General features: G+C 47.7%; 1 protein-coding gene and 1 long non-coding RNA gene across 5 annotated transcripts in view; both read left to right on the top strand.

Moving 5' to 3' along the window:
- Positions 1 to 599: 599 nt before the first annotated feature.
- SGPP1 (sphingosine-1-phosphate phosphatase 1) overlaps positions 600 to 27690 on the top strand; it is a 38993-nt gene continuing 11902 nt past the window's right edge. Inside the window, exons 1-2 of one of the 4 annotated variants that reach the window (XM_083736356.1) lie at positions 600 to 901; positions 20073 to 20838. In XM_083736356.1, the coding sequence (XP_083592482.1) occupies positions 20125 to 20838 (714 nt within the window). In that variant the 5' untranslated portion in view covers positions 600 to 901; positions 20073 to 20124. Of the gene's footprint in view, positions 902 to 19281; positions 19563 to 20067; positions 20839 to 27690 lie in introns of those variants that run through there. The other 3 variants (XM_083736354.1, XM_083736353.1, XM_083736355.1) reach the window with 3 other exon arrangements.
- LOC310845260 lies at positions 23784 to 27435 on the top strand. Its single transcript, XR_014564603.1, has 2 exons — positions 23784 to 24386; positions 24789 to 27435. It is a non-coding gene; the product is annotated as an uncharacterized lncRNA (long non-coding RNA).

Here is a 27690-nt window from a genome sequence, read left to right as displayed (position 1 = left end):
CAAACTGGAACATGTCCAGAGGAGGGCAACCAAAATGGTCAAAGGCCTGGAAACGATGCCTTATGAGGAACGGCTAAGGGAGCTGGGCATGTTTAGCCTGGAGAAGAGGAGGTTAAGGGGTGATATGATAGCCATGTTCAAATATATAAAAGGATGTCACATAGAGGAGGGAGAAAGGTTGTTTTCTGCTGCTCCAGAGAAGCGGACACGGAGCAATGGTTCCAAACTACAAGAAAGAAGATTCCACCTAAACATTAGGAAGAACTTCCTGAGAGTAAGAGCTGTTCGACAGTGGAATTTGCTGCCAAGGAGTGTGGTGGAGTCTCCTTCTTTGGAGGTCTTTAAGCAGAGGTTTGACAACCATATGTCAGGAGTGCTCTGATGGTGTTTCCTGCTTGGCAGGGGGTTGGACTCGATGGCCCTTGTGGTCTCTTCCAACTCTATGATTCTATGGAATATGCTTGACACCCGACAAAGAAAAGAATGAGACTGGTGTAGCTGTGTGGGTGGCTGTAAGAGTCTTATCAGCTCTTTTCCAAGCGGCATAGCAGAAGTGAGTTTCAAGTGGCAAAGTGACTTTGCAGATCACGTGATCCCCCAAACTCCTGTGAACAAAACCTTTCCAGTTAGCTCTGTTCTCCTCACCTTCAGATGTAGACACACCCTGGACTGGGAGAGCTTGGCTTTGAGCCTTCGCCATGAAACGGTTTTGCATTTCATCTAGATATCAAAGCTCCCGATTCTATCTATGCACACAGCAGAAGAGAAGTGTTTAAGAGGCAGCTCTGACTTTCGCTAGCTTAAAAACGAACAAACAAAATCTGCTCTGAGGTCTGGAAGCGTGAGAAATAGAATCTGATGCTTAACTATAAATTAAGCCATATCACGCATCTTTGGGAAGGTGAGAGGAGTTATTTTCTTTATGCCACTCTTATAATTTTTTGGCATTTAGCTCTTTCTTTCTTTCTTTCTTTCTTTCTTTCCTGTGCCTTTTAATTGTTTCAGTTATCTTGTAAACAGCCCAGGAAATATGATCAAAGGGCAGTATTAAAAACAAATACATACAATAAATAATACTTTTGGCACAGTGGATGCCTTTTTGGAAGAGAAATACTCCAACAGAGAATGCCTACGTGGAGGAACCCAAGATTGTTTGAGAAGTACAGGATTTGCAGTTCATGTTTATACATAACTTTTGCATTATTTTTTCCTTTATTGTACTATTTTTTCCCTGCTTAAGAAAACTTTGAAATTCATTTTATTTTTTCTACTTACTAATTTTCTACTTATTTTTTTTTTTAAAAAAAACAAACCACAGAGAGACAAAACCCTGCTTTGTTGGCATCTGTTATTATTATTGCATCTCACGCAGTAGCCTATATTCTCCTTGCTTATCCCTGGACCTCTCCCCTTCCTCTGTAGTTTCTCTGTGTCAAAATTATGACTGTAAACCCTTTGGGGCAGGGACCATTTAAGATCCTATTGATGGCACCTTATAAATACATACATGCATTCATAAAATACAGTGGTACCTGCGGTTAAGTACTTAATTCGTTCCGGAGGTCCGTACTTAACCTGAAACTGTTCGTAACCTGAAGCACCACTTTAGCTAATGGAGCCTCCTGCTGCTGCCGTGCCGCCGGAGCACAATTTCTGTTCTCATCCTGAAGCAAAGTTCTTAACCTGAGGTAATATTTCTGGGTTAGTGGAGTCTGTAACCTGAAGCGTATGTAACCCGAGGTACCACTGCCCCCCCTCGTTTTCATTACGTATCAACCAAATGTGGAGTTTGGTCTTTCAGTGGCGCCCAGTATGAGTCCAAAATTTGCCCTTCCCTCCTCTTCTCGCCTACCATTCTGTACATGCACTGCATCATACTGCGGCAAATCAGGATGAATGGTCAATAGGTTGTCTGCAGGCCATTTTTCCAGCAGGAACTTACAGAACTCAGCTCCGGCACGTCTCAGGTGGGCGCTATTGCCATCATTAGAAAACAATGGAGTTGTTCATAGTGAGCTCCGACACCTCTTTTTTCTAGAAAAATAGCACTGGTTGTCTGGAAGCGCTCTCATTCCACACAGTTCCCACAAAGAGCAATTCGTGCACAGTTTTGGGGAACAACAGCTGCAAAGTGCCGTGTAGGGCAAGTGGTTATTCAAGGCACTGACAAACAAAACACCTGCAAGCCGAGAAGAAGAACAGGTGCAAAATACTGTGCTTTGTTTGATGGGCAACAGTGACGTCTCTGCAACCTTTGAGGGGAAATATGCAGATGGTGTGCAACGAAGGGCATGCGCTGCACAATGCACAAGGTCATAGTGACAGTGTGCAAGGTGGGCAAGAAGCAGCTGGTCTCTGAGGCATATTGATCCCAGGCTGTTTGAAGCTGGAGTTGAGGATTAAATGACTCTCTGATGTTATTTTCCACACAGCTACCACCTTTGTGTTTAGCAAAGCATAGCGCAGGTGGAGAACATTTTTCAGGCTGAGGTCCATGGTCCTTTGGCTGAAGGAACGCAATACCTCAAGGACCACCTCTTTCCGTATGAACCCACCCGGACCCTGACATCATCTTTTGAGGGCGCATTAAATGACAGTCTGGACAAGTGTTATGTTTGTGCTTTAAAGTTGCAACATGCGCATAGGGAGAAGCAACATGTGCACAAAACCCGTTGAGACCACAGGCGTCGTGATTGCCAAAGAGACAAGCCACTTCTCAAACTGAAACCTACTACCTAAGGAAGCTTGCTATCCACATTAAACAACAGAATGGGATGTGCCTGTTCTTGGAGTTCAAAGACATATTCCAGCAAGGCAAAAACATTCAAGGAGGGAGCAAGATAGGTGAGGGGGGGAGGGGGTGTTTAGGGGCGGTGGCTTGGAGATGATGGTGAGGTTGCTAGCCTGCTAGGGGTCTTGAGTGCTAAGTAGGGGAAGGATCCTGGGAACTATGGTTTTGAAATTGTAGCAGAGTGCCCAGAGTCCCATTGCACAAAATTATCAGTCCTAATGCAATGGCCAACAAATCACCTTGCCAACAAAGGTCCGTATAGTTAAAGCTATGGTTTTCCCAGTAGTGATGTATGGAAGTGAGAGCTGGACCATAAAGAAGACTGATCGCTGAAGAATGGATGCTTTTGAATTATGGTGCTGGAGGAGACTCTTGAGAGTCCCATGGACTGCAAGAAGATCAAACCGATCTTAAGGAAATCAGCCCTGAGTGCTCACGGGAAGGACAGATCCTGAAGCTGAGGCTCCAATACTTTGGCCACCTCATGAGAAGAGAAGACTCCCTGGAAAAGACCCTGATGTTGTGAAAGATGGAGGGCACAAGGAGAAGGGGATGACAGAGGACGAGATGGTTGGACAATGTTCTCAAAGCTACAAACATGAGTCTGACCAAACTGCGGGAGGCAGTGGAAGGCAGGAGTGCCTGGCGTGCTCTGGTCCATGGGGTCACAAAGAGTCGGACACGACTAAACAACAATGCAATGGCTTAAATCAGCTTTACGTTTGTAGTGTTAACGAGGTCCTGGTTTTATTGCCGCTTTCCAGGCATACATCTTCTGATTAGGCAACGCTGCCGGCATCGTAATTATAGATTGTTAAAGGGATTTGTGACGGTGTGGCCTGATTCAATAACCGCCAGTAAGGAAATGGCTGTAGATATCACTTGGAAAGTGAAACAAAGCGATCGGTTGTGGGTTGCCAAATATCAAGTTAACCTTTCTACCTTTATTTTCACCCTATACGTAAGAATTATTTGAGAGGCAGACTGGTATTACCGTCTTACGATATGGTTAAAGCTAAAGGGACCCCTGACCATTAGGTCCAGTCGTGGCCAGCTCTGGGACTGGGGCGCTTATCTCGCTTTATTGGCCAAGGGAGCTGGAGTACAGCTTCCGGGTCATGTGGCCAGCATGACTAAGCCGCTTCTGGCGAAACCAGAGCAGCGCACGGAAACGCCGTTTACCTTCCCCTCCGGAGTGGTACCTATTTATCTACTTGCACTTTGACATGCTTTCGAACTGCTAGGTTGGCAGGATACGATAGGGTTACAGTAAGGCTTTTAAGCACATTAAAGAATGAAGAAAAATAATAGAGAGAGGAGCGGAAAGAGAGAAAACAGGCAGGAGGAGCTGGATTCCTGCAAGTGTTCTGCTGACAGAGTTCTTTTAGCAGCGCCTTCTGTTTCCTTCCTTGCGGCACTGAATTTGCAGATCTAAAAGTCACAGCTCTAGCACTACCCCCTTGCAATAAGCAGACCTCTTCACACATTACAATTTTAGAGTGACACCATGCGTTGCAAGCGTACGACACATATAGTGCGATTGCACCAATCGCATATCTGTAAGCATGTGTATTGTATAGGGTGGAATGACATTTCCCCTCCAGGGTGTGGGACTGTGGGTGGGTGTCAGAGAATTCACCCCACCCACCCACACAGCTCCTGAAAGAAAATCTGCAGAGGACTGTGGTGTTGTGCAATCTACCCACTCGCCATGCAAACACTGCTACTGTATGCAGCACCCCCCACCCAAGGGTTGCCAAAGACCCTCTATTGCCTAGGGCGGCGCAGCAAACCTGTGTGTCAACACCGCCCCCCCCCCCCAATTCAGGATGCATAATACTCAAGGCCAGTCAAGTTATTTGGCACCCGACAATCCCACAAGCACCTCTCCCCCTCTCAATAAAGTAAAACATTAAGTTAAAGAAACAACAATGCTTACCTTTCATGATACCTCCGATTTGCCTCCTGAGGCGTCCCAATTGCTGTTTATTCAGACACACTGCTGCCAATGCTTTCAGCCAGCACGTGAGATGACTCAACACACATCCCAAAGTGCATGTGAAGGAGCCCTTCACATTGAAATAAAAAATTTAAGGATACGTATATATTATAATAATAATATAATATAATATAATATAATATAATATAATATAATATAATATAAATGTTCATAACTGCATATATAAACCACATGTCTGAAACCCCACAGAAAAAGTCCTGAAACCATTTTGTGCCTCCCAAATTGACCTCAAATATTTCTCTGCAAGGTTGAAGGAAAATGGAAAGCCTCCCCATTGTCTTTTTGTTCACAAATCCTGTCTTAAGGGTATGTCTGTGTATGAATAGGGTGAGCCTGTGACCTCAGGAACTAAGTATTTATCATTACAAAAGACTGGCCACGTTCCCCAGGTAATCCAATCAAGTGACCATTAACAGGTAATCTGCCAGACAGGAGATAAACAACACACTCAGATTTCTGTTGTAGACCGCCCTTTCTGTGATGTAGGTATGATGTATCTGGGGGTGGTCTTGAGCTATGCCCCTTCTGTGATGTATGTATGATGTTTCTGGGGGTGGTCTTAGACTCCAGGGTGGGCAATTTAAAATGTCTATATAAGGGCGGGCACACCTTTGTTCTGGGTCCTCCTCCTCTCCTGCAGGTGAGAAGAGCATCCTGTTGCAACAGTCAATAAAGATCAGGCTTACTAGCTGCTTTGCTTCTCAATATTCTCTGGTTGGCTAACAAGATGGGTGACACCTGGCTTGAGAGCAGTACATGTGAAAAGGATCTAGGAGTCTTGGTTGACCACAAACTTGACATGAGCCAACAGTGTGATGCGGCAGCTAAAAAAGCCAATGCAATTCTGGGCTGCATCAATAGGAGTATAGCATCTAGATCAAGGGAAGTAATAGTGCCACTGTATTCTGCTCTGGTCAGACCTCACCTGGAGTACTGTGTCCAGTTCTGGGCACCACAGTTCAAGAAGGACACTGACAAACTGGAACATGTCCAGAGGAGGGCAACCAAAATGGTCAAAGGCCTGGAAACGATGCCTTATGAACTTCCTGACAGTAAGAGCTGTTCGACAGTGGAATTTGCTGCCAAGGAGTGTGGTGGAGTCTCCTTCTTTGGAGGTCTTTAAGCAGAGGCTTGACAACCATATGTCAGGAGTGCTCTGATGGTGTTTCCTGCTTGGCAGGGGGTTGGACTCGATGGCCCTTGTGGTCTCTTCCAGCTCTATGATTCTATGATTCTATGTTATTTTCTCTGATGGATGGAAAACCTACAAAGGACTCTTGTGTCCACCCATAAGGGAATAAGGGCAGATTTTTGTTTATTACACCACTTTGGGAACCCTAGTTGGGCCAGAATCTTCGTGTGTGTGGGGGGGGGGGACTCGCAAAGGGACCCTTCACATAACCAGCCAAACACAGGTCAGGTTGGCTAGCCGAGGGAGCCGGCATACAGCTTCCGGGTCATGTGGCCAGCATGACTAAGCTGCTTCTGGTGAACCAGAGCAGCGCACGGAAACGCCGTTTACCTTCCCACCGGAGTGGTACCTATTTATCTACTTGCACTTTGACGTGCTTTCGAACTGCTAGGTTGGCAGGAGCAACGGGAGATTCGAACCGCCGACCTTCTGATTGGCAAGTCCTAGGCTCTGTGGTTTAACACACAGCACCGCCCGCGTCGCTTTTAAGGGAAGTAATAGTAGCTTTCTATTCTGCCTTAGCCAGACCACACTTGGAATACTGCGTCCAATTCTGGGCACCACAATTTAGGAAGGATATTGATAAACTGGAAAGTGTGCAGAGGAGGGCAACCTCATAGGGTGATATCTGTCTATGTCCTACTCAGCACTCAACATCTGCTGCCTGGAGTAGCTGTCTCAGATTACCCAACGAAAGGACCTTCTCTCTATCTTTTGACAGCCTTCTTAAGACAGAGTCCTGATCTTATTGCAGGCTGCAGTACTGTTTCAGCAAAGTTCACGTTACAACTTGATCCTGTGTGTATTTACCAGAAGTAAGCCCTACTGTGCCCAGTGGGGCTTACTCCCAAGTCAATACAAGCGAGTTTGCAGCTTTAATTCTCTTAACTAAGGGCTTTCCAAAGGACGTTGACTTTGGGCTCGGAAGGCACACAAGACTTGTGGTGTGGCACCCAGACAGCATTCTTCAAAGAGCTTGCAATGTGGGGATATCCAAGCACTTATAATCCAAGCATCTGTTTCTGCTGCAAGGGCATTAAATTTCCCTAGTGTTAATGCTGCAGTCATTCGCCTCCTGGACTTGTGAGCAAACCGGGTTTAAATAAATGAGACTTATTCCGAGGAAGCAAGCATAGGATTATGCAGTGCATTGAGCAAATGCACTGTTCCGCTAACCAGCATATATGTCAGGGCAGATGTTGAGAGCAAGTCAGCCATAACTCACAAGGTGCCAATGAAGTTAACTTTGTGTTCAAAGAAACTAAACAGTTCAGGCCTAGCTAGCACAGCAACTCTTTCCAGCAGGTCTAACCCCAATGAGGTAGTTGCAAGGACTGAAGGTCCCTGGCTTCCCACAGCTCTCCAAGTCTCCTCCCGCCCCCTGTACATTTCCCAAGCAATCTGAGACTCTGTCGCCTTGCCTGTCTTTGCTTCTCCCTCTTCATACCTCTTTGGGTCTGGGCGACCAGGGAGGAGGGGAGCTAGTTGCAGCAGGAGGGGGAGACCTCTTGCCTTCTTGACCACCCTGATTCATCTTGGCCTCTTGGTCCCCCTCCTCTCCAGCCTCTGCTTCTGTCTCTGATTCTGGACCGCTCTCTGCCACAGCCTCTTCCTGCTCACTAAACCCTGTTACGACTTCATCTTCCAACACCAACACCTCCCTGTCTGCTCCCTCTCCTCCCTCTGACCAGGCATGGCGTCCAACCACCACTCCCTGGGCTCCAAGCTGTCTTCCCATGGGGGTTTCCCAACTGGTGCCTCCCACTCCTCCTCTGTCTCCAGCCAATGCATGACAATATAGTTGCATCAGTGTCTGCAAGATCCCATCATCTACAGACAAGAACTCATTCTGTGAGGGCCTGCTTATTTTCCTACATGAATTGCTTCCCACAAATGCCTTGAAGTGATTGCACAATTTAAAAAAGTCAACAACAATAACAGTTGCGCTATTTCATATTGGAAAACAATTGCGACAATTAAAAACACATGTAAAGGTAAAGGTACCCCTGACCATTAGGTCCAGTCGCAGACAACTCTGGGGTTGCAGCGCTCATCTCGCTCTATAAGCCGAGGGAGCTGGCGTTTGTCCACAGAAAGCTTCCGGGTCATGTGGCCAGCATGACTAAGCCGCTTCTGGCGAACCAGAGCAGTGCACGGAAATGCCGTTTACCTTCCCGCCTGAGCGGTACCTATTTATCTACTTGCACTGGTGTGTTTTCGAACTGCTAGGTGGGCAGGAGCTGGAACCGAGCAATAGGAGCGCACCCTGTTGCGGGGATTCGAACCACTGACCTTCCGATCGGCAAGCCCTAGGCTCAGTGGTTTAGACCACAGCGCCACCCGCGTCCACCCCCCAAAATGTACACATAAGTAAAGTTATGTTGTATTATCACATTTCTGCATTGCATTAGATTGTTATAAGGTGTACACTCCTTGTTTCTTCAGCTTGTAAACCACCTTGGCTACTGTAAGATAGAAGGACGGTATACAAATTAAAAGCGATGATGATTTTTGTGTGTGAAAACAATGTCAAATCCAATGACAGACAATAGGCTATGTCAGGGTTTCAGGGACAGAGAGCGAGGGGGAGGGGTCCCAGGGCGACGAGGAAGAGGACGACGACGACCCGAGGTTGTCAGTGAGTCCGTCAAGTGAATCCGAGGATTCCCAAAAGGGAGCCCCCCTGGTCAGGCCAAGGGGCAGTAGAGAGGGAAGCAGTCAGAAGCAGGGGAACGAAGAGGGAATCCCCAGTGGGGGTTGGAGATCGGGACCGGCCTCTCCGTCGGAACGGAGTGAAGGGGGTGGAGTTGCCAGTGTGTCAGAAAGAGCAGAACAGGGAGCAGAGAGGGGAAGGAGTTCGGAGCAGAACGTCCTGCCGGAAGGGGAGGAGTGTAGTACCGAGAGTAGCGTAACGGTCGAAAGGAAGGTCAGAGGCAACGTACGCGCGCCAAGTTCAAATGTGGAGGCGCGCGGAAATGAGGAGAGCCCTGAGGAGGAGCCTGGTCCCAAAGCACGAAGGAGGGGGGAGCAGGCGTCAGAAGACTCAGCCTCGGGGGAGTCCCGGAGGGAGGGAGCACAGGGGGGCAGGAAGACCCTGCGGAAAAGGAAGGAGAGGAAAAGGTGGAGCAGTACAAGCCTCTTAAGCTGGTGCAGGGGCGGGACTGACTCAGAGGGGACTTCTAACATCTAAGGGTAACAGATGCGGAGCCACGGAGCTTGGATGTAACGACAACAATGTTCTTCAATAAAACCTTTTGTATATAACTTGGACTGGACTCTGGTCTCTTGTGAGCTGGGACCTCGGGTGGCTCTGACAGTAAGTCCCCTCCCAAAGAACGCAAAATTTTTTTTTGCAAAGCTCACAAACGGTGACAGCCATGAGTGCGGAGGATCAGCTGACAGCACTGCGAACTACAGTTTCCGAACTCACCGCTGCAGTCCTTGCGTCTCAGAAGAAGCATGACGAAATGGAGAAGCGCTGCCAAGACCTGCAAACAAGGTGGGAGCGTGCAAGCAGGGAAGGGTTCCCAGGGTCCAGATCAGTGGGAATTGGACTTGGAAGGCGGGGGGGCAGCCTAGTCACCCACTTCGATGGGAACCTGAAGCACTACCCCAGTTTCAGAGCAGACGTTTTGTATGCATTGCACTTGCTTCGTCATGACTTTAAAGATGAGGAGGAGAAAGTGGGGTTTATTGTTTCTCACTTGTATGGGGCGGCCAGAGACTGGTTGCGCAATTTGTGGCGTGAAGATGGCCCTGCCCGCCGCGATTCTGATGAATTCATTAAAGCGATGGATGCCTGCTTCCAGTCAACCGTAGATTTGGATCTTGCACGCAGGGAGATATTTGGACTGCGGCAAGGCAAAGCCACTGTGCGTCAGTACCATTCCAGATTTTTTGCTTTACTGACTGCGTTACGCTGGGAGAAAGACTGCACGCCTGTGAGGGATTTGTTCTGGGAGGGTCTCAGCGGTCCCATAAAGGACGAACTTGCCAGGGGAGACAGACCTCAGACCCTGGAGGAGGTGGTGCAGAGGGCTCTGGCGATTGGGATACGTCACGAGGGACGTCCTTGGCACAATGAGGAAGAACGTCAGGTGCGTCCACCAGCGAGAACGTCTTCTTTCATCCCCAGGGAGTTCAGTCAGTCACATCCCTCGCCGCTGGGGAGGCAGGGGGAGGAGCCGATGGAACTTGGTGGTGCTAAGGCTCAAGCAACAGCCAGAGCCCCAGCTTCCGGTGCAGTAAAGGCGAAGCCTCCTAGAGGGACCAGGAAGTGTTACATTTGCGACAGTGCACTGCACATGGCGAAAGAGTGCCCCCAGAGGCTCCAGAAACACACTGCAGCTTTAGCAACAGTAGCAACAGAAGTGATCCAAGAAGAGGAGCTTCAGGGAAACGAAAGTGCCTGGCTGTAAGCACGAATGCTGGGGCTCAGCCAGGCGGATCTATAGAACAGTCCCCAGCGTCTTTGCAACCCACAGACCCTTTACCACCCAAGCCAGCGGTGCAGCTCACCGCAACACTTCAGTTGCCAAATGGGACCACCCTAGAAGTGCCCATCACGATCGATTCTGGGAGCAACGCCGATTTCGTGGGGATGCAATTCGTCAAGCAGCATCGCATAGCGCTTCTGCCCGCCACGACGCCTCTGAACGTAGTCACGGTGGATGGCAGGAAATTGCTTGGAGGGCAAGTTGTGCAACAGACACCTCCCATGGTGATGCGGATAGGAGATCACCGAGAAGTCATTAGCTTCAATGTCACCCACCTGTCTGACACGCCTATAGTATAAGGCATGAGTTGGCTGGAGAGACACAGTCCTGCTGTAGCGTGGTACCAACGCCAGATCACCTTTTGCTCATCGTACTGTGCTCAAAATTGCATCCAGTCCTGCCAGGAGGAGGGGGCTGAGCACCAGCTGCGACTTGGCATGGTGCAGGCAGTACCTAGCAAGTACGAAGGGTTCCTGGAGGTTTTCTGCGAGAAGGAAGCTGACCAGTTGCCGCCCCACAGACCTTATGATTGTGCCATCGACCTGGTGCCGGGGGCGCAGTTGCCGACTGCAAAACTGTATTCCATGTCTGAGGACGAGATGCAAGAGCTCAGGGAGTTCATAGAGCACAATTTGAAGCGTGGATTCATCCGGGAATCGAAAGCAGTGGGGGGCAGTCCTGTGTTCTTTGTAAAGAAGAAGGACACGCCCCAAAAAAGACTCATTGTGGACTATAGGTTCATAAACAGTATGACCAAGCCCAAGGCCTTCCCCATGCCCAAGATAGATGATCTCCTAGCAACCGTGAGGAAGGGGAAGATCTTCACCAAATTGGATCTGCGTGGAGCGTATAACCTCATACGCATCCGGGAGGGCGATGAGTGGAAGACGGCCATGTTCACGCCTCTGGGCACGTATGAATACAGAGTTATGCCGTTTGGTCTCCAAAATGGATCTCACGTCTTCCAAGCCTTTATGCATCACGTGCTAGCGGGACTTCTCTACAAGAAATGTGTGTGTTTCCTCGACGACATCCTGATCTTTTCGGAAACGGAAGAGGCCCATGAGAAGGACGTAAAGGAGGTCCTGCAGAGACTACGGGAGAACAGGCTCTACGCCAAGTTAGAGAAGTGCCAGTTTGATGTGACGGTGGTGGATTTCCTAGGCTACAAGCTGTCCGACAAGGGGCTCGCCATGGACAGCGTCAAGGTCCGCGCGGTGTTGGACTGGAAGAGCCCACGCAATCGGAAGGAAGTCCAGAGATTCATCGGCTTCGCCAACTTCTACCGCAAATTCATCAGAGGTTTTGCAAAGGAGACGGCAGCGATCACGGACACTCTGAGTTCCAAGAAGAAGAGGTTCGTGTGGACGGAACAGGCGGAGCGCTCTTTTCGGAAGCTTAAAAGCCTTTTCGCCTCCGAGGAGCAGCTGCTGCACGTGAATCCAGGCAGGCCCATGCGAGTGGAGACCGACGCGTCAGACAGAGCGGTTGGAGCCGTATTCCTGCAAGAAGATCCACATGGAAACTGGAGACCCGGTGCCTTTTACTCCCGAAAGCTCAGCAAGGCAGAGCAAAACTACACCATATGGGACAGGGAGCTGTTAGCCATTCACGCAGCTTTCAAAGCGTGGCGACACTTCCTCATAGGAGCCAAGCACACAGTACAGGTCCGCACGGATCACAAGAACCTAGAGTATTGGCGCACGGCGAAGCTCCAAAGCCAGAGACACATGCGCTGGGCGGAATTCTTCGCGGATTTCGACTTTCGGATAGAGTACATCCCAGGAGATTCCAACGTTATAGCCGATGCGCTATCCAGGAAACCGCAATATCTCGATGAAGCGGCGCCAGTAGCAGCCAAGCACATTTTCGCACCGCAGGCGTGGTCGTGCGCTGCCATCACAGTAGATCTGGACGCGGTGCGACGCGCGTTGCAAGTGGATCAGTTCGCACAGTCCAAAATGGAGGAGTTGCGCAGAGGTGTGCAGAGTGGCGAAGAGTTCCAACTGCGCGACGGACTGCTAACTCGCAAAGGTGCCCTCTACGTGCCAAGCGACGAGCTTCGCGCAAAGGTTCTGCAGCAGTTGCACGACGCCCCCAGTGCTGGCCACTTCGGTAAGGAGAAGACAATAGAACTGGTGGCAAGGGACTTTTGGTGGCCCCGGATGCGCGGAGAGGTAGCGGATTACGTCGCCAGGTGTGACACTTGTCAGAGGTTCAAGCCAGTACACCAGAAGCCAGCGGGGCTGTTGGAACCGCTGGAAACGCCACAGCAACCGTGGGAGAGGGTAGCCCTGGACTTCGTTACTGACCTGCCCAGCTCCAGAGGGAAGACGGCGGTACTGGTGGTTGTGGACCTGTTCACCAAGATGGCGCACTTCATTCCGTGCGCAAAGGTGGCGACGGCGGAACAGACTGCCAAACTCTTCATTGATCACGTGTTCAAGGTGCATGGGCTGCCGCAGTCCATCCTGTCCGACAGGGGGCGCCAGTTTGTTTCCAATTTTTGGCAGAAGCTTTTAGGTATCCTGAACGTCAAGATCAACCTTACGTCGGCGAGACACCCACAGACCAACGGCCAAGCTGAGAGGGTCAACGCGATCATGCAGCAGTACCTGAGATGTTACGCCAATCAGCGACCCGCAGCTTGGGTGGACTACCTGCCGATGGCAGAGTTTGCCTATAACAACACGAAGCACGCGTCCACGGGGGTGACGCCGTTCTTCGCGAACAACGGTCGTCATCCCAGAACCTTCCCGGGGTTCGGGGCACCGAGAGAGGGGGTGCCGCAAGAAGCCGACCAGTTTGCAGCGGAGCTGCAGGAGGTGCACGAAGAGTTGCGGAGACATTTGGAGCTGGCCAAGCAAGCATATAAGGTGCAGGCAGACAAAAACAGGAGAGCGGGGGAGGAGATCCAGGTGGGGGACTGGGTGTGGTTAGCGGCCCAAGCGATGCCAGCCAAGTCGTTGGCCAAGAAGAAGCTAGGGCACAGGCAGTTAGGGCCGTACCAGGTGGAGGCTAAGATCAACCCTGTAGCCTTTCGACTAGCCCTCCCCGAAGGTTCCAGAGTGCATCCGGTATTTCACAGGTCGGTGCTCACCCCCTACAAGGCACCGCACAGGTTTCAGGAGTCTGAAACAGTCCCGCAACTACACACTAAGTCACAGGAGAGGGAGAGGGCGCCTAGGGCCGAACCACTCAACGAGGTCACAGAAATCCTGGACTCGAGATGGGGGAAAGAGGGGGTAGAATACTTTCTAGCCACAGAGGGCACTCCAGCCAGTGCCAACGGTTGGGTGCCGGGCTACGCTTTAGACGAACCTCTTCTAAAAGACGAGTTCCATGCCCTTTTCCCGCATAGACCCATGCCAGCCGAGTACTTTGATGACTGGCTCTTTACGCCCACACTCTCAGACAGTACTTTCCGGGGTTTTTCTTCAGCCGAGGAGAGAACGCCAGAATCTAGCCCGCCCAGGGGATCGTGCTCAGGGGTGGACACAGAACCCTCTTATTGGTGGGACGAGCAACCAGAGGAGGACTGGCGCAGGAAATGGCTGACGGGACCTTGGCCGGCAGCACCAGACGAGGTACCAATGGAAGAGGGAGAAGAGAACACTTTGGGTCAAGAACCCGAATTCGAACACTCATACACCGAACTGCAAGCAGAGGAAATGGAGGTACACAACCTGTATCCTGCATCCATCTCCGAAGAGCTGCAGCTCCTACAACCTGCACCCGATGGGCGGGAGGGGGGAAGGGGGGGCTTCGAGGGGGGGATGGATGTCAGGGTTTCAGGGACAGAGAGCGAGGGGGAGGGGTCCCAGGGCGACGAGGAAGAGGACGACGACGACCCGAGGTTGTCAGTGAGTCCGTCAAGTGAATCCGAGGATTCCCAAAAGGGAGCCCCCCTGGTCAGGCCAAGGGGCAGTAGAGAGGGAAGCAGTCAGAAGCAGGGGAACGAAGAGGGAATCCCCAGTGGGGGTTGGAGATCGGGACCGGCCTCTCCGTCGGAACGGAGTGAAGGGGGTGGAGTTGCCAGTGTGTCAGAAAGAGCAGAACAGGGAGCAGAGAGGGGAAGGAGTTCGGAGCAGAACGTCCTGCCGGAAGGGGAGGAGTGTAGTACCGAGAGTAGCGTAACGGTCGAAAGGAAGGTCAGAGGCAACGTACGCGCGCCAAGTTCAAATGTGGAGGCGCGCGGAAATGAGGAGAGCCCTGAGGAGGAGCCTGGTCCCAAAGCACGAAGGAGGGGGGAGCAGGCGTCAGAAGACTCAGCCTCGGGGGAGTCCCGGAGGGAGGGAGCACAGGGGGGCAGGAAGACCCTGCGGAAAAGGAAGGAGAGGAAAAGGTGGAGCAGTACAAGCCTCTTAAGCTGGTGCAGGGGCGGGACTGACTCAGAGGGGACTTCTAACATCTAAGGGTAACAGATGCGGAGCCACGGAGCTTGGATGTAACGACAACAATGTTCTTCAATAAAACCTTTTGTATATAACTTGGACTGGACTCTGGTCTCTTGTGAGCTGGGACCTCGGGTGGCTCTGACAGGCTAGAATAAATATCTCCACTTCAAAGTCTTCTTGAAAAAGGAAGATCTTCACTGGACTTCAAATAGACAACAAAGGCAGCACCTTTTCGATATGCATTTTTTTTGTCATTGCTTTTATTTAACACAATGTATGTACTGCTTGATTGTTGTAAAACCTCTAAGTGGTTTACAATTGATATTAAAATTATAAATAAAAATAGTAAAACAGCATTTCAAAATAATTAACAATATGAGGTAGTAATGAAACACATTGCTATCTCTTGCCCAAACAGAAATGTTTTAAGCAGGTGCTGAAAAGAGCACAACAAGGGCACCTGCTTAATGTCAATAGGCAGGGAGTTCCACTGTCCTAAAAGATTGTTTTCACAGCCGTGAATTAGGTGGTACTGTATTAGTTCCACAGATCGAAGCTGTAAGCTGAACATTTTTTTTTTTTTGGTGAAGGGTGTTATAGAAATATGTTGAACAAACAAACCAGCAAAGTAACTTTTAACTAAAGTGAGCCACGAAAGGCAGGGAACTAAGGCTATGTACCGTACATATTAGTGGCTTGAAAGACAGCAAGGTGATCTTCCAGTTTCTCAAAGTTCTGTACATGCCAGGGAAGGGGCAGAGATAACTTTGCCAGTTGCCCATTAACTGATTTGTTTCCCTCCAATTCACTGAAGCTGTCATCGGGGTAAGTCGCCGGCTGCCTGAAATGCAGGCAGCACAGACTGACCTCTGCTTCCGAGGGCGGAAGCTGATTTGAGGGAAAAGGCATCAGACAAGAGAGGCAGGATCCAGATGGATCATGGCTCACGTCATACGTACTTTGGCTTCAACTGCCAGCTGTGGGAGCGGAATGAAGCTGGAGTGAACACTGATGTGTGTGCACAAGCCAAGCAAAGAAAAGGGATCGGGTGGGCATTTGTTGACTTTTAAAGCGGAAAAGAAATGCCAAGTGACTGAATTGTAGGCTGTCTGATACAGTGGTACCTCAGGTTACATATGCTTCAGGTTACACACTCTGCTAACCCAGAAATAGTGTTCCAGGTTAAGAACTTTGCTTCAGGATGAGAACAGAAATCGTGCTCCGGCAGTGTGGCGGCAGCGGAAGGCCCCATTAGCTAAAGTGGTGCTTCAGGTTAAGAACAGTTTCAGATTAAGAACAGACCTCCGGAACTAATTAAGTACTTAACCTGAGGTACCACTGTATATGATTTGTGGATTTGCAAAAAAGAAAAATGGGGGCGGGGGGGGGGGGAAAGTCCCTAGGTAAGAAGCAATGCCAAAAGTTTGTCTCTTCCATACGCAGAAACCGAATATGCAAGACTGAGTAATACTAGTAATAGAAAGAATAATAATTTTTTTATTTGCACCCTGCCCACCTGACTGGGTTTTCCCAGCCACTCTGGAGTGTCAACAGATGCCGAGATGCTAACATTTTCTGTACCTTGCCCTCAGCCACAACTAGGCCGGGCTGCTGGGAGGGAGGCAGACACTATATCCTAGTCATAGTCTTACAACAGCTGGGCAAAGTCCTCAGGCAGTCTCAGGAAATGGAGATGGTTCACCTTTTACACAGAGGCAGAGAAAGCTTACGCCGTGTTCAAAACCTTTCATATACACTATTTGTGCATTAAATACACACACACACACACTGGTCTTCAAAACAGCTTATAATTAAAAGCCACACAGAGGTAATTTATAATTACACTAGCATTATTATCATAGTTAATAATGTCAGAAACATCTTTGTTCTGCCAAGCATTTTTACAGAATTCATTTCACTCTGTGTTCATCATTTGTCTGGCATTTCATGATTTTATAATCTTACATAGAATCCTAGAGTTGGAAGAGACCACAAGGGCCATCGAGTCCAACCCCCTGCCAAGCAGGAAACACCATCAGAGCACTCCTGACATATGGTTGTCAAGCCTCTGCTTAAAGACCTCCAAAGAAGGAGACTCCACCACACTCCTTGGCAGCAAATTCCACTGTCGAACAGCTCTTACTCTCAGGAAGTTCTTCCTAATGTTTAGGTGGAATCTTCTTTCTTGTAGTTTGGAACCATTGCTCCGTGTCCACTTCTCTGGAGCAGTTATTTTTAATTATTTTATTGTTCTCCTGGTCTTGTGGGCCACGCTCTTTGCTGTCCCTGACTTGTGGAAGGCAGAAACAGGATTGAAGAGGACCTTAGCAGATTGGAGAACTAGGCGCAACCTAACAAAACGAATTTCAATAGGGACAAATACCAGGTTCTGCACTTAGGCAGGAAGAACCAGATGCACAAATATAGGATGGGGGACACCTGGCTCACTAGCAGTACATGTAAAAAAAGGATCTAGAAGTCTTGGTGGACCACAAGCTTAACATGAGTCCACAGTGTGATGCAGCAGCAAAAAAAGAGCTAATGCTATTCTAGGCTGCATCAACAGAAGTGCAGTGGTACCTCGGGTTACATACGCTTCAGGTTACAGACTCTGCTAACCCAGAAATATTACCTCGGGTTAAGAACTTTGCTTCAGGATGAGAGCAGAAATCGTGCTCCGGCGATGGCAGCAGGAGGCCCCATTGGCTAAAGTGGTGCTTCAGGTTAAGAACAGTTTCAGGTTAAGAACGGACCTCCGGAACGAATTAAGTACTTAACCCGAGGTACTACTGTATAGTGTTCAGATCAAGGGAAGTAATAGTAGTTCTCTAGGAAAAGGTAAAGGTAAAGGTACTGGTGTTTGTCCGCACTTGGATGTGCTTTCGAACTACTAGGTTGGCAGGAGTTGGGACAGAGCAACGGGAGCTCACCCTGTCGCAGGGATTCGAACCGCCGACCTTCTGATTGGCAAGCCCAAGAGGCTCTGTGGTTTAGACCACAGCGCCACCCACATTCCTGTTTTGCCGTAATTAGCTCTCTATTTTGCCGTAATTAGACCACACTTGTAATACTGTGTCCAATTCTGGGCGTCACAAGTTGGAACGTGTGCAGAGGAAGGTGAGCAAGATGAAGAAGGGTCTGGAAACCAAGCTTTATGAGGAACAGTTGAAGGAGCTGGATATGTTTTGCCTGGAAAAGAGGAGACTGAGAAGAGAATATGATAGCTGTCTTCAAATATCTTAAGGGCTGTCACATGGAGGAGGGAACAAGCCTAGTTTTTCTTGCTCTGGAGGATAGGATTCAAACCAATGGCTTCCCAATCTCCTTTCTTACAAGGAGATTCTGACTAAGGATCAGGAAGAACTTTATGACAGTAAGAGCTGTTATGGAACAGACTCCCATGAGAGGTGGTGGACTCTCCTTCCTTGGAGGCTTTCAAGCAGAGGTTGGATAACCATCTGTCATGCATGTGTTAGCTGAGTTCCCTGCATGGCAGGGGGTTGGACTAGATGACCCGTGGGGGAATCTTCCAACTCTAAGATTCCATGATGCATTCTAGGACCTGGGAGACAATTCCATAATTACAGTATTGTTGTTGTTGTCCGACTCTTCGTGACCCCATGGACCAGAGCACGCCAAGCACTCCTGTCTTCCACTGCCTCCCGCTGTTTGGTCAAACTCATGCTGGTAGCTTCGAGAACACTGTCCAACTATCTTGTCCTCTGTCGTCCCCTTCTCCTTGTGCCCTCCATCTTTCCCAACATCAGGGTCTTTTCCAGGAGTCTTCTCTTCTCATGAGGTGGCCAAAGTCTTGGAGCCTCAGCTTCAGGATCCGTCCTTCCAGTGAGCACTCAGGGCTGATTTCCTTAAGATCGGTTTGATCTTTTTGCAGTCCATGGGACTCTCAAGATGTTGAGCTTCAGACCATATTTTGCAATCTCCTCTTTCACCCCCATTAAAAGGTTCTTTAATTCCTCCTCACTTTCTGCCATCAAGGTTGCGTCATCTGCATATCTGAGATTGTTGATATTTCTTCTGGCAATCTTAATTCCGGCTTGGGATTCATCCAGCCCAGCCTTTCGCATGATGAATTCTGCATATAAGTTAAATAAGCAGGGAGACAATATACAGCCTTGTCGTACTCCTTTCCCAATTTTGAGCCAATCAGTTGTTCCATATCCAGTTCTAACTGCAGCTTACAGTATTACCCACTCCCGCACCCCAAAAAATAATTAAAATCACTTTCAATTCTATTTGATTTATTTATTTTAATCAATCAATCAATCAATCAATCAATGTGGTGGGAGGGGGCAGTTTCCAGCTGTGGGGGGGGGAAGGGTAAGGGGCTAGCGAAGAGCTTCTCTCCTTCTGCGCATGCGTGGCAAGCGCGCCGCCGCCCGCTCCCGATCTCTTCCCTCCCTCCCATCCTTGGCGGCTCCTTTCTCCTTCTCTCTCCTCCCTCGCGCCCACGTTCCAGCGGCTCCAACCGCCTCTCCGGCGGGAGGGGTGGGAGGGGAACGAGGCCACTGCGCGTGCGCGCTCCGTCTGAGTGGCGGCGCCTCCTCGGGCGGCAGGCGGGACTTGGGCGCTGGAGCCGAGGGAGGGAGAGCGGAGAGGACCGGCGGACGGAGCAACGGACTGACGCGACGCCGGGACGGCATGACGGGTAGAGCAGCCCTGGCCGAGCGCCCCCTCCCCTCGACGCCCTCCCCGTCAGGACCGCGCCCCCACCCCACATTTCTTCTCCCCCCCTACCCCCACCCCCCACTGAGGCGTTTCCCCAGCGCCTGAGGTAACCCCCGACCCCAAAGTCAGGGCCTCCCCCCACCCCACATCCTCAGCCCCACCGCCTGCCCTGCCCTCCCCAACCCCACTTTCCTCGTGCAGCCAAAACCCTACTAATCTCCCTCTTTATCGCCCCCCCCCCCCAGTTTCTATGGCTTTGGGAGGGGGAGGGGGCAGCCAAAGTCCTTTGGAGCAGGAGCTCCCCACAAGCCCAAACCCCCCCCCATTTCCTCCTCTCCTCCACGCCCAGGGGATGGGCTGCCGACGTCTTCCCTTGACCCCCCCCCAAACCTTTTTTAAAAAGGTTTTTAAATAGGTGCTTGTATATATGCATGGTGTATGTATGAAACCGCTCTTGACGCTCTTCCGAATCTCTCTCCCCACAGTGCAGCACCCCTGATTTTGGACTCGCCTTCCTAAGCCGACAGCCGGAGCCCTTCAGGATGTCCTCCTTGCGCCGCCTGGCCGACTGCCTGCAGGATTCGGAGAAGGTCGCCGCTTTCCAGAGGCTGTGCGGCGTGCAAGCACCCTCAGAGTGGGGGGCTGCCCTTTCTCCCCCCCGGCCCCTGGAGCCCGGGGCCCCGGTGGCCAACGGCAACTGCCCGACCACTCAGCCGGATGGCGCGAGCGACGGGAGGTGCCGCTTCCAAGGCCCCTGCAGTGCGGGCGAGAAGGGTGATGTGTGGCACTCAAACGGGGTGCTCTCCGGGGGAGCCTGCGGTGGGGTGGAAGCCCAGATCAAGCCCCCGAAGAAAGAGGAGAAGCCTGGGCTCGGGGTTCCCAAAAAGCAGCCTCGGCGCAACTCTCTGACTGGGGAAATGATTTGCCAGGATTTCACCATCCGCAGCCCCTTCCTCTATTACCTGTTCAGCCTGGGCACGGAGCTGGGCAACGAGCTCTTCTACATCCTCTTTTTCCCCTTCTGCATCTGGAACCTGGATGCTTGGCTGGGCAGGAGGCTCATCATTGTTTGGGTCTGGGTCATGTACCTGGGCCAGTGTACCAAGGACCTTATCCGTTGGCCTAGACCTGCATCCCCACCCGTGGTCAAGCTGGAGGTTTTCTACAACTCCGAGTACAGCATGCCCTCTACGCATGCCATGTCGGGCACTGCCATCCCAGTGACATTACTGTTGTTCAGCTATGGACGGTGGCAGGTAAGAGAGCCCCCCCCCCCCCGGTGTTTAAGGTGTTCAGTCAAGGTTGCTGTGTTATCGGTGGAACAGTCTGGTGGAAATACAAAATAGTACTCTTTTAAAAAATCATTTTATTCAGTAAGAGTTAAAACAAAAGCATTGCTTTAAAAACATTATCCAGTGGGTGTTTAGATAGTTGGGAGGCTTGATCTTTATATAGTACTTCCAGGATTAGAATGCTGACAAACTTGGTAGGTTTTTTTTTTTAATGGGGACAGTATGCCCTGCTGAGTTACAAACAGCAGGATCTCTTGTTAAAGTTTCATTTTGTTAACTGTGAGTTATTGTATCTTCTGGCACTACGCATGCTTTTACTCTGTGGGAGTTAGGCTGGAAATCAGGTGATTTCTATAGGCCACAGAAGGATTTGAAAATAGAAATGTGTGTTTGAAGTCATTTTCGATTTCTTCAGTTAGCAAAGTAAATATACTTTCCACAAGGCCTATCTGTATTAGAATCTTACAGCCATTTACAGACTTGCGTAGACTAATAAAACACCCCAGTGTTCCTCCTACTTCCTCTTAATATCTCTAGTTTCGAACTACATTTCTAGACTGACATGCAGTAACTTCTGATTTTAATTGTAGATGAAGGCTGCAGCCCTTTGCAAAATTACTTGGAAATAAACTGCCTTGAATTCCAGTTAAATTTCTAGCTTAAAGAAGCCCTGATTTGAAACTACAAATGGAGAGTGCAAATTTAACAATGCTATCCTATTTTTTGGATGTAAATCTCGCATCCAGTGGGGCTTCTAGGTGAGTGTGCATGGGGTTGTATCCTGCTTCCAAGTAAACCTCTACATGAGTGCGCTGCAAGTAGTTTGCAAACTTTGGCTATGGTGTCACTCCAGTCACCACTAACCAGTCACATGAAACAGCTAGTGGCCCTGGATGAGAAAATTCACATATGTATCTGTGTCAAAAGATTGATTTTGGCAGTTCACTGGTGCATGGATAAGCATCTGTTGCAGGTATGATTGTGTTTCCGGATGCATACATGCTTTTGTATCAGCTGATTTCCTTTAGGTTTTGAAGCTTTTGAGTTTCTGCCTCCTTCAGAATACAGTGGTACCTCGGGTTAAGAACTTAATTTGTTCTGGAGGTCCGTTCTTAACCTAAAACTGTTCTTAACCTGAAGCACCACTTTAGCTAATCGGGCCTCCCGCCCCTGCTGCGCCACTGCTGCGTGATTTCTGTTCTCATCCTGAAGCAAAGTTCTTAATCTGAGGTACTATTCCTAGGTTAGTGGAGTCTGTAACCTGAAGCGTCTGTAACCCGAGGTACCACTGTGCACTACAAAATTTGCGCTTCATTTTTATGTTGCTTTTCATGCTATGGGTCCATAAAGTAATTGTAAATTATTGGTAACCATCTGCTGGAGTTGGCCAAGCCTGGGATGTACCAGCTGGAGAACATCTTGGAATAGAGATTATGCCATTTTCTTGCTACTAATTGTGTCACATTTCTGGACAAAGTTCTTCTTTTCAGCCATCACAATGTTCCTTCAGCCCTTTGCACTCATGTTAGTTAATTTTCCCAAGGTTTTCTATCTGGTGTATTCTGGTACTGTTAAAAATATATATATATATTTCCTTAAATATATATATATGCTTCCTTAAAAAAAACCCTAGCACCCCTATCTGTGCTGGTCATATCCTGTTGTTATCTAAGACAATAAGGTATCTGAAGAAGTGTGCATGCACACGAAAGCTCATACCAAGAACTAACTTAGTTGGTCTTTAAGGTGCTACTGGAAGGATTTTTTTTTTTGTTTTGAATAAGAAGCTCAGTGAGTGATGACTGAAAACATGCAAACCTATTGTGAAGACCTGTTCTGTGGAGGCTATTTCTTTCACAGATGTGCAACTCCTATAATATTGGTTAGTGTAAAAAACCCTCAAACCTTGCCCCTACTTCCACCTGTGTTGCCCACTAGTTGTATACTATTTTGAGTAACTGGGTTTTCTACCCAACTATAGTAGGGTTATCTTGCACAGTACGCGTGAAAACAGTTTGAGAAATGTCCAGAATAAGGAAGGATCCGGATTATGGCAATTGGAATAGAAGATACTGTGCTTTGATGCCACATAATGCATTTTAAAATTTAAATTTATTTAGTTACTTGGTTGTTTACATTTATATGGTATTCTTTCCATCATGAAACCCAAGGTGACACACACATTGTTCCCAGAAGGTCTCCCATCTGGCAAATATGGACCAGCAAAACTAAAATGTATGTTCCGTTAAAGTGCATAAAGGATTTGGGTTGTTACGCTTCCCTAAACCGGACTGTCTGTTAATTTTGTCTAATCTTCTGGGGAAATGCTCTTAAAGGGAAGGTTCTTTGATAGAATGTGAAAGGTTTTAGTTTTGGATTATATGGTTAATAGTTAATGAAATCCTGACTAGTGTTTCCATGCCCATGAGTACTTCATGAGGATTTCAAGCTGTGCAAGGGAAGGAGTGCATGTGAGACATGAAGCTGATGTGAGCAAGCTTTAGAGAGGTGATTATGTTTACATTTATAAAGTACTAACAATATTCTAAGCACCATGCAAATATTAAAAGACTATATAGTATCTACTGCAAGCTCACTATTGAATAGGCACAATAGAAGAGGAAAGCAAGCAGGTGCTCTTTTTCTGGCCAGTGGATGGGGCCAGATTGGTTTCTCCCTTCTGAGAGCAAGGGGTGCAGCTCCTCAGTGGCCTACTGTTTACATAATATAATATAATATAATATAATATAATATAATATAATATAATATAATATAATATAATATAATATAATATAATATATAATTCCCTCTATTTTCAAAGTCCAGGTGTAAGTGCTGTTGCTTGCATACCCAAACCGGTGCCACTCATGCACAAGATTAAGATTATCAACATACCGGTACTTTGGGGGACCTCAAGGTTTACAGAAATACTGCAAGATTTTATTGGCAGTGATCCTTGACCCTACAAATTACTAATTTTTCATTTCTGTGCTGGGTAATTTACTAGATGCTGTAGATTGTCTTAAGCACAGTAAAAGGAAGTCAGGTCATGATTGGCACTTGTGCTGTTGAAAGCTGTCCAATTTGTTGTTTTATTTATTATAGCAATTTATATCTCACCTTCCCTGCAGGGAGATCAAAGTGAGGTATAAGTTTTTCTCCCTCCCCATATCATCCTCATAACAACCATGTTGTTATGGTTGGACAGGTAGGTTGGTCTGAGAAATGGTGACTGGCCAGCTGTGCTTCATGTGTGACTAGGGGTTTGAACCTGTGTCTCCCATGTGCCAGTTCAACATGTTAAACACCACACACTGCACTGCCACTATGAATAAAATGATCCGGTATTGGGCTACTCCAATAATTTTAAGGGGATGCGTACTTCTTAATCTTTTTTCCCGTTTACGTGTTTGAGGATTCCAGACAATTGAGCTCAATACTTTTGAAAATGACATAAAAGTTATAGAAAATTCTGCTCCAAAATAGTTGATTTTAAATGCAACATTTTGAGAGTTTATTGATGACTACTTAAGTAGACAGTGATATCTTCCATTATTTATCTGATCCTATTCTAAATCCTGCCAACCTAGCAGTTCAAAAGCATGTCAAAGTGCAAGTAGATAAATAGGTACCGCTCTGTCAGGAAGGTAAACGGCGTTTCCGTGCGCTGCTCTCGTTCGCCAGAAGCGGCTTAGTCATGCTGGCCACATGACCCAGAAGCTGTACGCCGGCTCCCTCAGCCAATAAAGCGAGATGAGCACAGCAACCCCAGAGTCGGTCACGACTGGACCTAATGGTCAGGGGTCCCTTTATCTTTACCTATTCTAAATTAGATAGAACTATAGAGGAAGTTTGTAGTTCCATGCAATGATTTGCCCGGCTCTAATGCCAATCTAGAGTATATTCCCAGCTAGTCATATTGGGTTTTCTCATTACATGTTGTTTTGCTCTATAACTCGGGTGTCAACTGTGCTCATGTCTGCAATATGAACAGTTGGCACAAAAAAGTTGAAAGCACTTTGATTTAATTCTTGATTTTTTATTTTTTTAAAAAGTCTGACCCTGGGTCATAAACATTTGAGATGAAGTGTTTCCTTAGGAATACTTCTGAAACTATTGTTCTGTTATTAAAAGCTGTTGGCAGTAGCTCAGCCTAGAAAAAGAGGAACTCTTCAGGGAAGCTTTTCTTCCGTGCCTCCAATCAGGATTGCAAGAGGATGTAATACAAAACACACAAGGAATTTCCTAACTATGAATGGTCTAATGGGCAACATGTTTGTTAAAAGGGGGGGGGGGGGGAATACCACTCCAATCACTGGCTTGATGAAGAAACTTACAATTAGACCCTTTTCCACTTGAGCTCTCTTAGTCAAGATTTTTGTGAATGCTGCCAAGTTGCAGCTTCCTGTTAAAATGTTTTAAAATGTTGATCTCAACTATAATTGAATAAAAAAGCAAATGCCGATAATCTTTTAAGTAACTGAGACTGCAATCCTAAGCACACTTTACTGGTGGTGACCCTCAAATGAACATAGTGGGACATACTTCTGAGTGCATGTGCAAGATTGTGCTGTAAAATAAGTTTCAACTTTTTCTGATTCTGATCTGCAGGGCTTCTCACTAGTCTCACTCCATGTGCACATGGGGATTACACCACAACTGTTCTTTCACCACAGAAGTCATGCACCTGCATACATTAGTATGCACATTATATGCAAAAAAACCCATAAAGATTGCCTGAGAGAGAGTCAGTGTAGTGTAGATTGCCTGAGATGAGAGCCAGTGTGGTGTAGTGGTTAAGAGCGGTAGTCTCGTAATCTGGGGAACCGGGTTCGCGTCTCCGCTCCTCCACATGCAGCTGCTGGGTGACCTTGGGCTACTCACACTTCTTTGAAGTGTCTCAGCCCCACTCACCTCACAGAGTGTTTGTTGTGGGGGAGGAAGGGAAAGGAGATTGTTAGCTGCTTTGAGACTCCTTAGGGTAGTGATAAAGTGGGATATCAAATCCAAACTCTTCTTCTTCTGCCTACAAAACAGGTTTCTATTAATTTATTTTATTATTGTATTTTGAGGTATTTATATACCAGGTTTCATAGAGTCATACAATTGGAAGGGACCCAAGGGTAATCTAGTCCAACCCCCTGCAATGCAGGAATCTCAGCTAAAGCCACTCACTTATACTCTGAGAGTGGCCTACAAAGTTTCCAAACTGGCTGTGAAAGACACATGTAGGTGGAACAGCTGCTGGCTGTGGGATAACAACCAGATTAGAAATGACTCCTTGATGAGATTTTTCAGTGGTGACACTCGCTGTAGTGTGGATGATACTTTTTCATATTTTAGGAGAGTTTTAAAAGGATTTCCAGGATTCCATCACTAATTTAATGGATATGTTTGTGTCCATCTTTCTTTTTCTTCTATATTCATAACTGCAGTGGTTTCTACTTAAAGACAGAATACGGTAGTTACAGCAACTTGTTTCTGAGAATACAACAGTTTTGGATTCACTACAAGCCCTGTCAGTGGAAGCACTTTGCAAGCACTTCCGCTTCCCCCATGCTCCCTAAAGGTGGCTTGGTGGTGGTGGGGAATTTCAGGAGAACCTCCAGAGCATTGTGTGGGTGGAGCAGGGTTCGAAATTAGCTGGGCGCCAGGCGCATTTTGTGCCTAAAGATTCTCCATTTGTCAGCACCTCAAAAAGACTGGGTGCCATTTTTTGTGCCTGGCTGACACTCAAGGATTACTGAAATGTATGTGCTTTGAAGCCTCAACATATATGTTAAGGATAGACAATATGTTAAGGAGTTTAACAATAAACAGCAGAGTGTTTTGAAAACCAATATTTTTATTGGTACCAATTTTTTTATTGTCAACACCAAATTAAACATTTATTAACAATGTCTGCTAAAAAATGTAATATTAACAATGTGTCACTTACATGAATTGCTTATCAAAATCTATGCTTATCAAAATAATAAATAAAAAGTGTTGCCGGGGGGGGTGTGACTAGACGTTCTGTTTTGGTGCCTACAACCCAGGTCCCAGGAGCCATTTGGCTCCTAGCTTTCTATCCCAGTATCTAACACTGGTGGAATATGAAAGGTTCACAATACTACAAGATTCTTGCTCCCCCTCTCAGTCTGGGAAACAGTTGTTAAAAACATGCAGAAACAGGAAGTGAAGTCTGTCAAGGTGTGAGAATGTTAGTGTTGGAAATTAAAGTTTTTTCCAGTTCTTATAAGTTATCGCAGTTAACAGACAGACTGTTTTGAATGTATGTTGGCTATGTGTACTGCTTTATGCATTCCGCTATGAGAAAGGTTCTACCAGTGTATTGTGGCGGTGTCAGATGAATCCTATGAGACTGCCATACTTTAACTCTAATTTATTTGAATAGCTATTTGCTGTCGTTAGTGGTAAAATAAAAGAGTTGACAGGTGTATCACCTGAGGGCTTTCAGTGATCTAAGGTGCCACATGGCTAGCTGGATCAGGTGATAAGGGCTAGACTAGAGGCAGTGAAGTATCTGGAAACAAGGGTGGCTAGTTCAAAAATTCAAAATTAAAATGTTTCATCAAATATCACAGGAAGTAATCTTTTGCACCTTTGAAGCCAATGAATTCATATGCAGGGTATAAGGAGTTGCTTTTTTTGTTTTGTTTAGAATATTGTACTCTTCCAAAGGTGAGGATGAGAATCCGACATTTGTCCTGTTCAAAGACACTGTTTTTTTCTGTGAAAAAATACATTTTTGTGGATAGGGAAAAAGGGTTCTATACACAAAACTAGCTTACAAAAGAGCCAAAGCACACATGA

This window comes from Podarcis gaigeae, assembly GCF_964106915.1.
Source record: "Podarcis gaigeae genome assembly, chromosome: 1".
NCBI lineage: Eukaryota > Metazoa > Chordata > Lepidosauria > Squamata > Lacertidae > Podarcis > Podarcis gaigeae.
The sequence above is the reverse complement of the archived record's forward strand: the minus strand, read 5'-3'. Positions and strand labels throughout refer to the sequence as shown.